The sequence below is a fragment of the Acinonyx jubatus genome, chromosome E2, assembly GCF_027475565.1.
Source record: "Acinonyx jubatus isolate Ajub_Pintada_27869175 chromosome E2, VMU_Ajub_asm_v1.0, whole genome shotgun sequence".
NCBI classification, from domain to species: Eukaryota; Metazoa; Chordata; class Mammalia; order Carnivora; family Felidae; genus Acinonyx; species Acinonyx jubatus.
In genome coordinates this window covers 7490638-7509190 of record NC_069396.1, presented here as the reverse complement: position 1 = coordinate 7509190, position 18553 = coordinate 7490638, and the positions used below count along the sequence as shown (strand labels likewise).

Sequence of the window (18553 nt, the reverse complement as noted above, 5' to 3'; positions counted from 1 at the left end):
AGAAAAATATCAATTAGAGAAGACTACATGATAAAACTTCTGTAGTCAAAACCACACTCTGGAAAAAATTCATAGCTATAAATATTTATTTTTGTTTCTTATTTTCAAATATCAAATGTGAAAAGAAGTTAAGTATTGAACTCAAGTAGCTAGAAAATTAGGAATAAATGAGGCCTACAGAACACATAAATATCTTGGAAATAATTTGATGAATTTGGTATAATCTAGAAAAGTTGAACAGTTGAGTACACTTAGAACCCAGGAATCCAGCATCAAAGTATTTACCACGGATAATCTCTGCTGTGGATGTACCAAGAGAAAGCGACAAAAATTATTCATAGCAATACTGTTTGTAATAGCAAAGCATGAAAATAAAACAAGAAACTGAAACAAGGCCAAACGTCCAACCATAATAAAACAGGTCAAGGAATTCCATACATTTGCATACCTTATATCTGTATATTATATAATACCATATACTGTATCTCAGTAGATTTTTGTGTATATGTAAATAGATATATTCAAATTCTTACAGAGAAACATTATACTCCAATAAAAAAATGAACCGCATGAACAAGGATAAATCTCAAAAGCATAATACTGAGCAAAAAACAAGATGCACAAGAATTCACACAATTTGAATCCAATTCTATAAGGTCCAGACCCAGGAAAAATGAAGCAATGCAAATTTTAGGGATCCAAAATTATGTTGCAAAGCTGTAGGGAAAGTAAAGGAAATAACCAGAAATTTAGAAGAATAGTTGCCTCTCAGAGAGAGGGATGGATATACATGGAGAAAGGGGCACAAGAAGGGGTGAAAATATATCCTATTTTTTAAAGTATGTGCTTCGTACACTCGTAATTATTACTATTATTAAATTTTACACACACATTATACACAGTTTTGTTTGTGTAGTATAGTTCAGAAATAAAAGCAGAACAGGTAAACAGATGAAGGAATGAATAATAATAATCGCAATGATTCATGTAAAGCAGAAACAGTGAAATGGGAAAATAAAGCTTAATTAAAGGTTGATTTTATAGGAAAAAATCAACATAAGAATCAAACTGATGACAATCCAAAAAACAGGAAAAAAGAAGAAAATCATGAAGTTACAGCCTTAGGAAGAGAAAAGCATTACCAAATACTATATATGAAAGAGATTTTGAAAATATAAAACTATTTACACCTCTTCAAATAAACGTTAAAATAGAGACATATGAATGGTATTCTTACTAAATATAAATTACCAAAAATTTACTCAAGAGGACACCTGAAAAAAAAAATCAACAATGGAAAATGCTATCAAAAATTGTCTCCAGGAGCGCTTGGGTGGCTTGGTCAGTTAAGCGTCTGGCTCTTGATTTGGGCTCAGGTTGTGATCTCACCATTTGTGGGTTCGAGTCCTGCATCAGGCTCTGTGCTGACAGTGCAGGGCCTACTTAGGATTCTCTCTCTCTCTCTCTCTCTCTCTCTGCCCCTACCCCACAAATGCATGCACGTTCTCTCTCTTTCTCAATCTCTTTCTCTCAAAAATAAATAAACATTTTAAAAAAACTTTGTCTCCAAAAAATATTCCAGACACAGAAAATATCATAATCAACTTATTTCTTTCAAAAAAATATTCAAGAGAAAGCTTAATTGACATGTTGTATAAACTATTTCCAAAAACAGAGGAAAAAATAAAAGGTTAATCAATTACTTTCATGAAACCAGCATCATCCTGACATTAAAATCTGAGTAAATTGGTACACACACACAAAGAAACCAAAGACCAACCACATTTCTGAATATCAATACTGCAATCCTAAACACACATAGCAGCTGGCCGAACTTTGCAAAATATTAAAATTTAAAAATGCATTGGCACCAAGTATGTTTCATTCAAAATGTGGAAACTTCGCATTGGGAAATTACAGTTACTAAATTATAGCAAGTTTATGATAAGGAGAACGATTCCATGATAACCTTAGTAAGTATGAAAAAAATACCTAATAAAGTATAATACCCATTCCTTGTTAAAAAGAAAACAATAAATGAGGTACAGAAACTTTAATTAATGGGAAACATCCTATCTACCTTTTATCAACAGCCACTGTCTTAATTAATGGTGAAACAAAGGGTAGTTTTATTAAATCAGAAGAAAGAAATAAGATACAAATGCTGGCTATCACACTATTCTATAGTGCTTTCTGAAAATTCTGGCTAATAAAACTAAGAGTAGAAAAACACAGGAAATGTATAACTAATAGAAAGAACAGTAAGATTATTTGAGGATTATGTGTCAAGAATGCCAGAAAGACCTGACTGAAACACATTAGACTGATAAGAATTCAGAAAGTGAATAATTAAAAATAAATACAAAAAAAATCACTCTTCTAATATATAAACAATAATAAACTCTATTCACAAAAGCAACAACAATTTAAACTACCTAATAATAAACTGAGGGTCTGTATCAAGAAGACTAGAAAGATTTGCTAACACACATAGAAAAGAGTTTAAATGAACGAGGAGAAATAGATTCCTGAATGGGAATACTCAAGATCTCAAAGATGTCAACTTTCCCCAAAGTGATCTGTAAATCCAGTGCAATTAAAGGAAGAATCTCATCTGGATCTTATTTGGGAACTTTATCAACCGAAATAATCACAATATTTTGAGATAAGAATTATGAAAGTAGACTCAAATTACCAAACAATAAAATGTTTCCTAAAACCCCAACAATTAAAACCATATGACAGAGAATACTCAAAAACACATTCATATTACTTACTATATGCAATAATTTCATCAAAGATAAACCTAGCATTTCAAATCAGAGGGAGAACAATGAATCGTTTAATAAGTAGTGGTGTTGAAACAACAGATTAACCACAGCACTAAGCATATCCCTACTTCACACCATCCAGCAAAATAAATTACAGTTATATTAAGTGTACAAAAATTATCCCATAAAAGAAACAGAAGAGGCTTAAGATCAACGGTATAGGCTTTCGCACAAGGAGAACTTTCTCTCTACCTCAAGGAAGGAAAGAAGGAAGCAAAGAAGGAAGGAGGAAATTTAGAAAGTGAAAAAGAAAGAATCTTAAACAGACATATATCTAATCTAGTATAAATGTTTAAGTCACGCTCCTTATTAAAAAAAAAAAATCACAACTAACCAGAAAGAAATTAACAACTAACCAGAAAGAAAAAAATATCTTTTTTGTTAATGAATGTTATAGACAATGATTAAATGAATAGTTTTTTTAGATCTTTATATATCAATAAGAAATGAAAAACACCTCCTAAATTACAGTTTTTAAGAACAATACCAGTAATGCTAAGAGCCGAGTAAAATAAACATGCCAGTCAAGGCTGGTAATACCCTTACTGCGTGGCAAGCATATCCCTTCTGGAGAGCAATCGGCAGTATTAGCAAAAGTTTTTATCAAGGGTGTACTCACTGAACTTCCCCATAAACAAATTTATCATAAGGAAGTACCAGCAACATATACAAAGATTTCTAAAGAGAGCTGTTATATATGACTTAAAATAGTGAAAATTTAAAAACAAGCTAAATATGGAATCTAATAGAGTACAAGGTGATGAATTATACGGGACAGCATGTTGAAATGATGTTATAGGATACGATTAAATAAAGGAAATACTTATATTGTTTAAAAGAGTTGCACAGGGGTGCCTGGGTGGCTCAGTCGGTTAAACATCCAATTCTTGATTTTGACTCAGGTCATGATCTCACAGTTCGTGAGTTCAAGCCCCCATGTCGGGCTCTGCACTGCCCGTGGGGAGCCTGCTTGGGATTCTCTCTCTCCCTCTCTCTCTCTCTGCCATCCCCCCCTCATGCTCTCTTTCTCTCTCAAAATAAATAAATAAACTTAAAAATAAAATAAAATAAGAGAAAAGAGTTGTACAGTGTTTTGTATAGTATGGCCATAATTTCATATTTAGTTTTATCATACATATACTTGGATATTCTTTATGTAAGTAGACAAGGATTAGGATATACATCGATGTTAAAAGTGGACTGCTAAATTAAAGAATCATGAGCTATTTTTTTCTGCTTTTTCTTTTTTAAAAATTTTCTGTGAGTATGTATGTGCTTTATAATCTGATTTTTTAATATATTAGGGAACAAATAATGGAGAGAAGAAACTAAGACAGTTGAGAAGACACAGGAGCACCTATTACTGTAGCTGATTTCAAACCTCTAGCCCCAAAATTATTAGCCTGAGGGCCTGAAAATTTTTTTAAATATTTTTTAACGTTTATTTATTTTTGAGAGAAAGAGAGCATGAGTGGGAGAGGGGCAGAGAGAGAGGGAGACACAGAATCCCAAGCAGGCTCCAGGCTCTGAGCTGTCAGCACAGAGCCCGACGCGCGGCTTGAACTCATGAACAGTGAGATCGTGACCTGAGCTGAAGTTGGACACTTAACCAACTGAGCCACCCAGGTGCCCCAAAGACCTGAAAATCTTCTAAAGAAAGGATGTAGAAGGATGTAGAAGGATGACCGGCAGTATTTTTTAATCCTGGAAAATAAGAATTGCACGTAGAACAGAAACACATACCCTGATTTTCCTGTTCTACAAACTGCTAACTAGAGAGCTTTCTGTGAATTCTTGGCAAAAATCCTAAAAGGGGTTTTTTAAAGGTCAGTTGATAGGTCTATATTTAAGTATGGCAGGATGTATCAACACCAGTGTGGAACTACACAAGCAAGAATATTCTTGTTCTCAGTGCAACTCTCACCTACCCATGCCTATGATCCTGTGCAAAGCACAGGTACAGACAATGCTACAGCCACAGTACCACCTAGTAAGAAAAGGAGGGAAGTTGGAAGGGAAACCGTGGGCATTTTATAATTTAACAAGAGCTAAGTGGTAGTACCTCAGATGAACAGTTTATTTTATCTTTTTATAATTTCTTAATCTTTATTTATTTTTGAAAGAGAGAGACAGAGTGTGAGCAGGGAGGAGCAGAGAGAGAGGGAGACAACAGAATCCGAAGTAGGCTCCAGGCTCTGAGACATCAGCACAGAGCCCCATGCAGGGCTCAAACCCCTGAACTGCAACTTCATGACCTGAGCTGAAATTGGACGCTTAACCAACTGAGCCACCCAGGCACCCTTCAGATGACCTAGTTTAAATCTTGGTTCTACCATCTGGTAGCTGTGAGTCTGTTTCTGAATCATTAATGGGGATTAAAAAAAAAATTAGTGCCCATCCCAGAAGAAGTACTAAATGAGATAATGTGAAGAATTTAGACAGTGTATGATGTATAGTCAACACTCACTGAATGCTATTGTTACTGTTTTTAACCATTAAGATCATCTTAGGGGCGCCTGGGTGACTATGTTGGTTGAGTGCCCGGCTCTTGATTTCAGCTCAGGTCATGATCTTGCAGTTCGTGAGTTTGAACCCTACATGAGGCTCTGCACTGACAGTGAACCTGCTTGGAATTCTCTCTCTCCTCTCTCTCTGTCCCTCCCCTACTCTCTGTCTCTCTCTGTCTCTCAACATAAATGAATAAACACTTTTTAGAACTTTAAAATTAAAACAAAATATTATCTTGAAAGAGAATCATAGGAAATTGCACTTCACTAACCTCTTCATGCATCAGCCAGGACCAGAGATTAGATTTCTTCTAAAGACCATACTGTTTCATTACGTCAAAAGCAAACGGGATTTGCACCAGCTTCCCTGAAATATCATAACACCATAGACATGGCCACACAAGAGTGGGAGGGCCAGGGTAGTAAAACAGAAATGCCTCAAGATATCAAAGACTTTGCAATCTCTTCCATGTGTGATGATCAAGGTAAGAAAACAAGCTATGACTTTCTGCCTAGTACCAAAATACACACCAATTCAGAGAGAAAATCAGGTCTATCACTTGAAGAAGGTCCATATGTGTCTGCATCCCAACCTCTCTGTGGTTCCCTTTATCCTTCTATTAACTATAAGACCCTCACCAAAGTCGGTTTCACCAGTCGCCATGTGTACCACACTCTTCAAAGTGAATGTGGTTTCAGGGAGCAACGCAGACCAGCCAATACAGCAATGTAAACAATAAGACACTAAAATCTTACCCATTCACCTTTTGTCCTGACAGGAGGTTTGGATTTCCTTACTCAGTCAGACTTCCAATAGTTCACAAATAAGTTTGGATTTCCAGGAAAAGTTTAGACATCAAATGTTTCCCACAATGTCAAGGCCTGTGGTATGAGTCGGTGAGGTGGGTCCTGATCCCATTCTTCATCACCAAGAGGATTAAACACGACTCAAGGCTGTGCTGAGCCTCACTGTCCTCCTTTAGTAAGTCTTGCATGAGAAAGCAATAACGACGTCACAATTTTCAAGCAACTCTCGGGAAGAGTCCGGCAAGGTATCGTCTAGCTCATGTATGATGCACTCAGAATTTGGTGAAGAAAATAGCCAGTTCTAGCATTTTAAGCTTTTTGTCTCCTTCAGTAGAGTAAAAGAGGCCCTTGCTTTCGATCCTTTCTTGGAGATGTTGGTGAAAGACTAAGCAAATGACTTAACTGCGACCCAAACCCAAGACTCGGCAGTCCTTTGACTGTAAGACTGCATTAGCTTTGCTGATATTACAAAGCCAAACACTGTCCGTGAGTTCTGCCTATAAGAAACCAATGTCCACCGATCAACTGATCAATAAAAGATATAGAAAACAGATTTGAATGTTAGATGCCCTGAGGAAAACTGAAAGACTGACAGTCCTTCAAACTCCATACAAAACAGGTTGTCAAGATCAGTTTCAACGTTCATGTAAACAAAAGACCTGTATACATTCATTCTTTCATTACCCAGCTTGCCTTCTGCATCCTGCATGGGCTGGGTGCTAAAGAATGAACAAGACAGAGAGAATCCCTGCCCCCAAAACACTTAAAACCTGGTAGGAGACTCAGAAAATAAGATAATAAATTACAACATATTGAAGTGAATGCTCTACTGAGATAAGAATGGGGTGCTACAGGAGCCCAAAGAAAACCCCTGATGAGCCAGGGAAGGTCTGCCAAGAGCAACATCCAAATTGAGACATAAAGGACGAACAGGATTTAAGCAAGCAAAAAGGTGGCAGGGTTGGTAACAGAGAGCGCCCCAGCCATTCAGAAAGGTATGAGTAAAGAGAGCATGTGGAGTGTTTCAGAAACCAAGAGCAGACCTCTGAAGAGACTACAGCTGTAAGCGGAGAACCAGCAGGAAGTGAGAAGGGGTCACATCACAAAGAGCTAATACATCACTTAATAGTATTTCATCAGGAGACATGATAACATTGGTATTTTAGAGAAAGATCCTTATAAGCATTTGGAGAAACACTGGACTAGATGCAGAGATATCAGCTAAGAGGTTCTGGAGTGATCTAAGTCGTGGGAGTTGTCTTCTGAATTCAAGTGGGGAGAGACAATATGCAGGGGAAAAGGGCAGATTCAGGAAATAGGCAGGATGCTGATCCAAGAGAATATACACGGTGCCTGGGCAAAATAAAGGAGGCCATATTTCTAGCTAAGAGACCAATGGACAGAGGTACTACTGAGGCTAGGAACCCAGAAAGAGAAGCAAGATTTACACAGGAAGATCATAAGTTCAACTTAGGATATTTTGAGTGAAAAGAGTCCAAGTGGAGTTAGATGGATAGCCCTGGAGTTGAGGGCGAAAAAAATCCAGGCAAGTGTCAGAGACTTGGAAATCATCCACACAGCCACTGCATCATAATCAGCAGAAGAACTCAAGGTCAAAACTGTAAGAATCTCCAAACTTTAAGAAACAGACAGCAGAAGATGGGGACACAGAGGCACCTCAGGAGTGGGAGAATCAGTCAAGGAAAGCAGTTCAAGAATAAGGGATGGAGACCCAACAGAAATGACGGCATCTGAAACACTTCCCTGCTCGCAACCCTGTGCTACATGCTGTGTGGGGAAACAAACCACAGGCATGATCTTAACACATGTCTGGTCTGTCAGTACTCAAGACCTGGGCTGCCCAAGAAGCAGGCAAATGACAAATCATGTCTTCAAGGGAGGCACCAAAAACATAAAATAGAAGCAGGGAGACAGATGCATATTGGACAGACAGATTGGTGACAGACTCACCAATCAATGAATGGCAAGAATTGATAGTGTAGTAGATCATGTGATATTACACCCAGGTCTTCTTTTCAGGGTCTACATGCCCATCCCCTCCGCGTGTAGCAAGATCTCTGCTGCAGAAGGTTCACAACTGTGTCCCTCAAAGGGAACTGCCCTCTGCCCAAGAATACACCCCCACCCCTCCCCACTCACCGTGGGACAGCCTACCAGCAGTGTCTACATGGTACAGGGATACAAGGGCCCCGTTCCCTTCCCTCAGTTTAGGTCATTTCTTCAGGGCTATCACAGGTGCAGAGCCTTTGGTGGGACCAGGTGAGATCTCAACTGTAACTTGACTGGAAGTCAGCTTCTCCACCTGTCCCATCTTGCCTTCCTCACTTCCTTACGAGTGTATCTCATGAGAGCCTTCTTCAGTAAACCCTCTACCTGTAATTCTCCATTTCTGAGTCTGGTTCCAGGCGACCCCCCTAAAATGCATGGTGTATATCGAACTAGGGGCCAAGCCACTGAGGCTAGAGCAGAGCCAACAGGCAGAGAGATGCAAACAGTAGGGGCAGCTACAAACCACAGTTTTGTGTGTGCCCGTGTGAGAGGGGCTCTGTCACAGGCCGGATTCAGGGGATCGCCCCTCTCCATTCAGTTATCAAGAGGGACAATGCCTTGAATGTTCCAACTGGCTTTAAGGGACTTTTGTTACCTAATCTATACAAGATCTGGTGGAGGGCAAAATGGAATCTTGAACGTCAAGGACAATCTGAAGGCATCATCTTAGTAAAGGGAGAGAGTAAAACCATATGGGAAGCAATAAAGGAAGCTCACTCAAGAGAAGGCCAAGGTGGCGTAAGCCCATCAGCTTCAAACATTTTCAATCATTCATTCAACAAATATTTATTGAAAAGCTTCCATGTACCCAGTAAAGTGCCAAGAGCTGGGAATGCCATCACAACTAATACAGACATGGTCCTGCTCTCGGAGAGCTTAGAGCCTCGCAGAAAACCCTGGAGCTGAGCTATGGACCCCTTTTCCCAATCAAAATGGTTCCAGGAAACCTAACAACATAAAATCAGATACGTGCAATAATTTTTTAGTGTAGAAGCCTTTTGTAAGTTTAAGTGATGCTACTTTCTTATAACTCATGAGAGCAATAAAGCCAGCCTATTTTGATTAATAACAAATTTTTTCAATGAGGCCCAAGAACATTAGCTGTCTTCCTATTACAGCCTCAACAATTTATTTCTGCATTTGGTCTGCTTGTAAATAAGAAAGCAATTTTTGATTTGCTATAAAAAATGGTTGTGAGTAGTGTCAGGTTAGGTTTGCTTTGTTTTCATGATCTTGTCTCACAAGCTGAGGGTATTCTGCATTCTAAGTGACCCTAAAGTCTGAAAGAAGAAACAGAGGAAATGTCTGTTTTGTGGTTGACCCTCTAACATGTAACAACAACCCGCATTCCTTCTCTCAAATTAAAAAGTCAGGGCAGAATGGCCTAGTACTCTCAATAAACCCCAGTATCACCTTTGGTACAATACAAAGAGATATAGCTATTATCACACACTGATTATGACACCATGTCCAGAATATTCACCAACCACCACCATTTGAACCTTGAGTGGTATTTCATTGAGTGGGTGCGTTGTGTTGTAAAAGCATATTTGCCTGTATAATTTTCTGTGAGGAGATATAAACAGGTCTGAATTTTTAAGAATGCTGCAGACCTAAAATGTTGCTAAAGCAGTGCATTTACCAGAAGTTCAAATATATGCCCAGAGATGGCAGGAACAGCTATATTCTGAGGTCTACTCACCAAAGAAAAGAGTTGACCTGGCTGTTTCTTTTAATGTACTGAACAGCCCAATGTGTTAAAAGCGTGGTGTATAACCATATGTGGGTGTTAGGCCTTTAGCTATCACATTCTGAACAACAGTTTAAAAGACATTTGTGGCTGCAGTCCCAGCACCTGGCATTGTTCTAGGCACACAGTAGACATATAATAAATGTTTGATCGATGGACTATTTAGAAAATGACTATTTTTAAATAAAATTCAAATCCAGAACTTGTAGAAGCTCCATGGCTTGTTAGTAAGGCCCACGACGATGCCATTTTTAAAACACTGGACTAGAAGACAAGGAAATGAAAACCAGAGAGGAAAATTCCCTGACGAAGAAAATGAGAATAGGGTGGTGGCCCCTTGGTTGGGGAATTCCTGGCATGGCCGTGTGTGCCCACCACGCTCAAGAATGAGCGCCCTGTGCCAGAATGCCAAGGCCTGGCAGGGCTCCTGAAGCCCTTCACACATGCAGACAAAACGAGATGACGACACCCCCTAATAAGTGAGGTTTATTCGAAGAGGTGGCAGACTCAGTCGGACGGAGAGACTTCAAACACAGAAGAGATCCCATCGTACGGTAGAGGCCACCAAGGCCTAGGGGACACCGCTAACAGCACACTGTTATCAAATGGTAGTGTGTGGACCAGAAACCTGACTGTACCAATCAGGATTCAGTCAAGGAAGCGGAACCACTAGGATATACACCTTAAATGATTTATTGCAAGGAACTGGCTTATGTGGTTGGTGGGGGGGTGGGGGTAGGGGGCTGGCTAGGCAAGTCCAAAGTCCATAGGGCAGGTCATTAGGAAGGGCAAGCTGAAACTCCTCCCAGCTGAAGCGGTTATCCACAGGTAGAATTTCTTCTTCGAGTAAGCCCGAGTTCTAAAGGCCTTTCAGTTGACTGAATCAGGCCCACCCAGATTATCCAGAATAATCTCCCTTAAATGCAACTGATTGTGGACTTTAATCACATCTACAAAATAGCCTCCCACCAAGACCTACATTAGCGTTTGACAGAATGACTAGGGACTGGAGCCAGCTAAGTTAACACATAAAACTCCATCATGTCCATTTACCAATAACACCATAGTGATCTGTCCACCATACCTCTCCTCTCGGAAAAATGCTGGTATGAAAAATCCTTAATGAAGAACTTTACTTACCTCCTTGTACTCAACTTAGCGAGATCTTTTAGTTGGCCAACCCCTTTAGAAAGGTTCTGTATGACTACATTATAGGTGTTCTACTCTTTTCTCCAGCTAAATTACTGAAGATGTCAGACCCAACTGTCGTAGGTCAGCAGGAGAGGGCTTTGTAGGGTTTATGGAAAATCCCTTCTTTTACAAATGTAAGTCCAATACCCACTATCTACATGACAACTGTCATCCAAATCATCCAAAGTAGCAGAGCCTTGTGCAGAACCAGGGGAATGGAGATGGCTGATCCAGGCTCTAACATCACCCCCGGATATCACATTCATTCTATCTACATTATCATGCCCAAGATTCTTAAAAGTGTTGCCCACAGAAGACGTCCCTGCATCCACATTCCCACATCCCCTTGCTCACCATCATACTGCAATCAGGTCCTCCCTCACCCACCACCAACACACTCTACGGAATAGATGCACCCTAAGGTACCAATGACTTCCTGATTGTTAACTACAAAGGCCACTGTAGACCTTTTATCTTGAAATGCAATTTCCCAATGCCTTCCGTAACAGCAAAGCCTCCTACCTCTCTTGCTAGTCCTTGTAAATTTGGTGTCACTTCTCTTTCTTCTTCTATCCTTTAAGTGTCCATTTTCTCCAATATTCCATCATTGGGCCCTCCTCAGGTTTACACGTTGTCTTTTGGCTCTAATCATGATCTATACACTAATGATTCCCAAACTCCCATAACAGGTGCCCCTTCTGAGCTTTAGGCTCACATGACCATGGCAGTGGACATCTATACATGGATGTTCCACAAACACTCTGAACTCACTGTCCTTTCCACAGATTCACTACTTTCAATTAATGCTTCTTCCCAGGCTCTCTATCTCCATGACTGGTTCCACTATCCACCTAAGAGACCAAAATGAAAACCAAAGAGTTATCCCTCAACTCCTGCCTTTCCCTCAATTTGAAGGGATGAGGGGTGGGTACCATTCATTTCCTAACTTCTACTCTTCCGTAGCCACCACATCTTTTAATAAGCCTTCTGTGCTCCCACAGAACCCCATCTTCCCCCGTATTAACGCTTTCCCCATTGCCCTGTAAACTGCCCATTTTCTTAACTATATCTCCACGAGACCACAGACTTCTGGAGAACACAATCTCACCATTTCCCTAGTGCATGCCATATATTTGGTGTTCTACGAATGTAAAAAGAACAAATGAAAGATTGTGCTATGAATTCAGCCACATCTATACCTGTCTTCACCATCCAAGAGATGAGGAAAGACCTATAACTTTGGACTCTAAATGTGTGTCTCTAATATGTCAGATCTTTGAAAACTACCATGCTGAACCATTCCTTAGCAAGGAGCTATCTAAACCCCTTTCAAGGACAGTTTAATCCCCTGAAGAAATGATCTTATGCAATGAAGAATGACTTGACATAAAAGTCTACCTGAAAATAAGCTGGTATCTGCCCACAGACGACAATTTAAAATAACTTTCAAAAGATGGGAGAATCATACTTCCATTCAATATTCACCAGGTGAATCGATTCAATTGAACCGATAAATTTTCTTTGCAGAGATCTGTCCCTTCTAACACTGGTACAGAGATTCGAGAAGTTGTATCACTGATCATCTATTCTGCTACTACGCGTTTGACAGGAATTGCCTCAGGTATGATTGGTAAATAGGGAAACGATGTCAGTATAACAAGTAAGTTGTGTTGACTCTTGTGTTCTTTTTCCTAGCTTGTTAATATTCTGAAGCAATCATAGGAAAGCCCTGTCACAGAGAAAAAGAAAGACTGAATGATGTATGAAGATCATAGAACAAAGCTGGAAATGCATTCCAGTGCCTTCCTTTAATATGAGTGGTAGCAGACTGTGGCTTTAAGAACCACTATGATTTCCACTATGTTAACCTGCCAGGCGAAGCTAGAAGTTACAGATGAAGAAGCTATGAAAACATTTCTCACAATAGAGATGAATGACAAGGGCTATGCTCTGGGGAGAATTTAATTTTGATGAAAATGGTGTCTTTTAGAAGCAAATGCCCTCGGTGACCTACAGAGAGAAGAGAGGTACAAACCCAGTCTGAATGCTGTGAAGGATAGACTGACCTGTTGAGGGCAAACACCAGCCAGGTGGAGATTTAACCAAGCTGTATTTTTATTAGAGTCACTTCTGGTTTTGTTTCCGGTTACAAAGTTCCTTAAGTTTTCAGCAGTCTGCCTCAATCCTGTTTTCCCAATAAGCCTATATCTTCCCATATTTTTAGTGTGTGATTTTGCAGAACACGAGGGCAGAAATGCCCATGGTCATCACTTTTGCAGAGTTGATTTTTAACAGAAGTAAATTTCTTTCAACAAAACTAAAATTAATCTATTATTATTATTATTTATCTTATTTGGAATGAAATGCAGTATTTACACACACACAAGCATACACATAATCACACACATGTATATATTAGATATGGATGGGTGCATGCATGCCTATCAACACCCCCACCCAAAAACAAGACATAGGGCACATTTCCTGCTTTTAGGATAGAACCTTGGGATGCATACATAAACTGAATGTTGACAAACCCAAAAGGAACTATCACTGTCAAGTTCATCTTGGCCACAACTGACTTTGTCTGCAGATAGACAGCATTCTCTTTGAACGATTTTGCCCAAGAAGTAGAGAGAGACAGCCTCCACAACTGTCAGCTAATCACAAGGGAGGGGGTGTAAAACACCACCCAACAGCCACATGGAAAGCCACATGGTTGAAGCTTAGATGCGATCAATCCTTCTAATGAGTAACAGACTGGCTCTCGGGAAAGAGACTCAGCCACACTTCCTTCCAGGGAGAACTAAGAGCTACCCATACACATGGTGTTGCCACCACTGAGAGATCACAAGCTGGGGAAGAAAAGAGAACAGAAGGTAACACTCAATATGAGGATAAGAAAGGTCAGCCAAGGTACTTTATCCACGCTTAATTCGGTCTTCTGTTCACTGACTCTGTCAACAAGTATTTGAATGTGCAAGCAGCTAGGGCACAGAGAGGGACAAGACAAGAGAACCAGGTTCCTAATTCCCTATGTCTTCCTGATACCCAAACATTTAGTGAATAGATTAACTAAATTTCTGGGGTTGCAAACTCTAATGCCTGCTGGAGCCAGGTAAGTAATATACGAGTGAAGCAGAATGGGTACGCGGTACCAGGGAGCATTGGGCCAATGACAAACTAGAGATCACATGTACCATCTAAAGGTACTCAAATCCATTTTTCTTATCTACTGTGGAGGCAAAAAAAAAAACAAAAAAAAAATAGATAGCCCAAACCTGTTCACAGACTGCCGCTTTATGACCATCATATTTAGCAGAATGTAGACCTGAGGATCAGGATTTAGCATTTCATTTTGTAGCCAGATACCTGACTCTAAGAAGATCAACCAATGTTTAAGATCACCTTTCTATAGGCGATGGCTACAACACACCTTCTGGTGAGATGAGAAGTCTTCTACAGGGGAAACAAAGTGGAACCATCTGTCAAGGTCCAAAATTTTGGAAAGCGAGCTTGACTCTGTATTTCCTCATTATGAAGAGTGCCATTACATACATTTTTTTCATTTTCTGCACCTATTCTGTAAAAAAAAAAATTCTATCTGAGGAGGGTTGACTCTTTAAATTATCTGAAGCACCAAAGAGAATATGAAGAATCTCTACAATCCAAATCACATCTTCACTACAAAAGGTCAAGGATAATGTCAGTAGACACACAGGTACAGTGCATCAATTACAAATATAATAGTTCTCAGCCCACTCAAGATGCGGTTTCTTAGAGGTTACGAGAAGCCATTTTATATATACTTGAATATAATAGTCAATTAATGTAATACCATAAATGAGAATAAGATCAGTTTTCTTCTTTTTTTTCTCTCAAGGTCAATCAACGTACTAGGTATTCCAAGATCTGTCCTCAAATCAACATCCTATTTTTCACACACACAACAATGTACAGTTAGAAATATATATGCTAGAAATGTACAGCTCCCAGCACTTAATTGTTTTTCAAGCTAAATTTGGACAACAAATTAAATTCTTCAGTATAGGTTATATAACACAGACACAGACTACGAAAATGTTGACACTGGTTATACTCTTGTAAGGCAATTTAGCCCTTTTAGTAACGATGATGCCAATAATCAGCTATGGGAAAACTATTTTACATCTAGTACAATTACCTACTGTCACAGAGGTAATGATTATTATTGTCCTGTTCTCCAGTAAGAACTCTTGAGGTGCTAACATAGTTCCAAGGCCAGTGTGAAAATTCCCCTTAACCGACTATGACTACCAGTGTTAAGGAGGATAGTTTCAAGTGAACATTAAACAAGAAATTATCCCCAGAAGGTTCATAAGTTCCAAACTTTAAATGGAGAAATACTGACAGCTCCTCATACATCCTCTTAACACCTTCAGGATGCACTCAGGCAATGGGAGTATCTCTAGGTTGACTCAGTATCAGTGGACAGAAAAATCCATACTCCTAAGGAGTCGAGTTTTGCCCCTGAACAGTATCGACTCTTGACCAATATCCTAACAGTGCTGCTGATACTCAGGAAAGTCCAATCAGACCTCCCATTCTGCTGTGCTTCAACTTTTGGTTTCAGAAATTGCTCCGCCATCTTGAAACAGACCAAAGTGCTTGCACCACGCATTGGCCTTGATCTGCCAAAGTTCTTCACCAGGTTTCTACCCAACTTCACCTTCCTTATCAGCAAAAGGATGAGGAAGGCAATAGCACTAAGAAGAGGTCAATTTGCAGAGGTTCTTTCAAAGACTGCCAAGATCACCCATCTGTCCCATCTGAGCCCACTGGCTGGTGGTCCATGACTGGGCGGGCCTCACCAAGTCCACAATCTTCCAAAGACCCTGGTCACACAGGACGCCAAGAGCTAATCTGCCTGTTCTCCATTCTTCTCCCACTGCAGCCAGCAAATCTACCATCTGAAAAGCTTCAGCCGCCCAGAGGGCCCAGGGGGAAAAGCTCAAGGTAGGTGAATCACCCCTACAGTCTCTCGTGGGTGAATCACTTCTGCAGTTTCTTACCCACTAGGTTAATTTCACCCTTTTGGGGTGCTCGTCTCGATTTAGTCAGGAGCCCCGAGAAGCAGGGCTAGGGTTCACAGATTCGTGCGCAGGTAGCATAGGTCCAGGCTGAGCGGTGATGCTGGTTTCTTGGAGGATCACTAGGCCTTCTGGTTGAAGACGTCTGGCCTCTTAACTTCCTTATTGTGACACCCATCTTGGTTGGGGCCAACACCGTTTTGAACGCATTCTCCTCGGGGGTGTGGGACTCATTTCTCCTTCTGTCCACTCGTCGGGAACACAAAAGCTGGAACAGCTGTGTCCAGGGCCAGCTACAACCCAGCTCCCGGAGGCCACGGCTATTCCTCCGTTGTTTCACAGATGCCAGACTAACGTCTTCCTTGACCACTTTTGAGACGCTTTCAAAGTCTCCCAGGATGGCCACTACCTGTGTGGACCTGGGTGGACCCGGAGACAGGTATCCACTGAGGGTGACGCAGAGTGTTGAGAGCACGGCTCACATCCCACGTCCTCCAGCAACACGTTACCACCCACCTCTGACTTCCATGTTCTCTTCCCTTCCACACAGGGCCCTCTGCAGCGCCCCCTCTCGCCCCCGGCGTGCACGACACCCGCAAGGACCGCCCCCACGCCCCGGCCTGGAGGGCTTCCCAGCCCGTGGCGGGGGCAGCAGGTGGGGGGAGGGGGGAGACGGCCTGGTGGCCCCGGGGAGCGGTTTGGCGGGTGTCCCCCGTACCCCCACCCGGCCGCCCCCACCCCCACGCAGTCTCCCCCCAGCCCCCCGGACCCCGCCTGGCCGGGGCCGGGCTCCGCTCCCACGCCCGCCCCCCTCCTCTCCCGCGCCCCCGGCCCAGCCCGGGCCGCGCACCCCCCGCCCCGCACCCTCGCCGGCCGCCGCGCGGCCCCCGGCATTCCCGGCACGTCCGGCGCCGACTTTTACCTGTACTTTCTGCACTCGAGGCGGCTCGTCGGGCGAGAAACACCTCCCCGGGACCGCTACCTCCCCCGCCCCGGCTCCGCCCGGCTTCCTCCTTCCCCTCCAAGGCCGCAAAGTAGATGGAGTAAGAGAGTGTGTGTGCGAGAGAAAGAGAAAGAGGGAGCGGGCGCGGGCGCCGCGGGAGGGCGGGCGGGCGGCGGGCGGGAGGCGCGCCCGGCCCCCGCCGCCCTCCGGCCGCCGCCGCCGCCGCCGCGGGCTCGGCAACTCCGGCTCGCGCCCGGCCCCGGCCCCGGCCCGGTCCCCGCCGCCCGCCGCCCGCCGCCGCCCGCCGCCCCGCGGGCCGGGGCCGGCCGCGCCCCCGCGTCCCCGTACCTCGTAAAGGTCCCCAGAAGCCATGCCAGGCTGCGGAACTTGGCTCGCCGGGTGTGCGCGTCTGCTCGCTCGCGCCCTCCGTGCGTGTGCGCGAGGGGGCCAGTGTGCGCGTGTGTGTGCGCGCGTGTGTGTGTGTGAGTGTGTGTGTGGTGTGTTGAGTAAACTGTGTTTTTGCAGAATGACAGGCTTGGGGGCTGCCTATGCGCAGAATCAGAGCGGGCGGCGGCGGGGCTGGCGTAACCGGCAGCGGCGGCGGCGGCGGCGGCGGCGGCGGCACGAGCGCGGGCAGCAGCGACGGCCGCGCAGCGCGCCCGGGAGGCACCGACGCGGCCCGAGCGCCGCGGCCCCCGCGACCCGGCGACCCGGCGGCGGTGGCTGCAGCGGGCAACGGCTCGCCCCGGCGCCGCCTGCAGGAAGCCGCCCCGCGCCCGCCGCCGGCCCGGACGCTGCTGCCACTGGGCGAGTCCCCGCCCCCCGGGAGCCCGGCCCGGCCCCCGGGGAGGGGGGGGCGGGGGCGGCTGCCCGGCCGCGCCCCGGGGGACCGGTCCCGGAGTCCGGGAGCGCCAGGGCCCGCCCCGCCGCCCCGGGCCGGCTCCGGAGGCGGCGGCGGGGCTCCCCCCGGGGGTGACCGGCCAGGTGCCCGCCGGGCGCACCCGGCCCCGGGGCCGCGAAGGGGCGGCCGGGGAGGCAGGTAGAGAGCAGCGGTGGCCGGTCGCAGGGAAGGGGCCCCAGCTGGGCTCAGCCGACCGGGGGCCTCACCTCTTACCCCACCCCACCCCACCCCCCACCTACCACCCCCAACCCAGGGAGGGAGTGGGCGCCACCCCGGGAGACCTGGCCCCTCTGGGGCTCTGCAGCCCCTCCCCGGCTACATAGCCCCTCCCTCCAGTCTGGTTTGTAAGACGTGGAGGCCCCAGGGAGGAGGGACGACATGGCCCATACAGAGGCGCCAAGACAGCACCCCATAAACCCTGGAAAGTCTTTAGAGCCAGGCGTGGCCTCCCTTCAACAGCCGCCTCCCCCCATTCATTCACTCA

The 18553-nt window shown here is 43.9% G+C and overlaps 1 protein-coding gene across 1 annotated transcript in view; it reads right to left on the bottom strand.

Annotated features, from left to right (window-relative positions):
• CDYL2 (chromodomain Y like 2) overlaps positions 1-17895 on the bottom strand; it is a 163151-nt gene extending 145256 nt beyond the window's left edge. The window contains exon 1 of the mRNA XM_053211333.1: positions 17517-17895. Within this exon, the coding sequence (XP_053067308.1) occupies positions 17517-17540 (24 nt within the window). The 5' untranslated portion in view covers positions 17541-17895. The remainder of the gene's footprint in view (positions 1-17516) is intronic.
• Between the last annotated feature and the right edge of the window lie 658 nt (positions 17896-18553).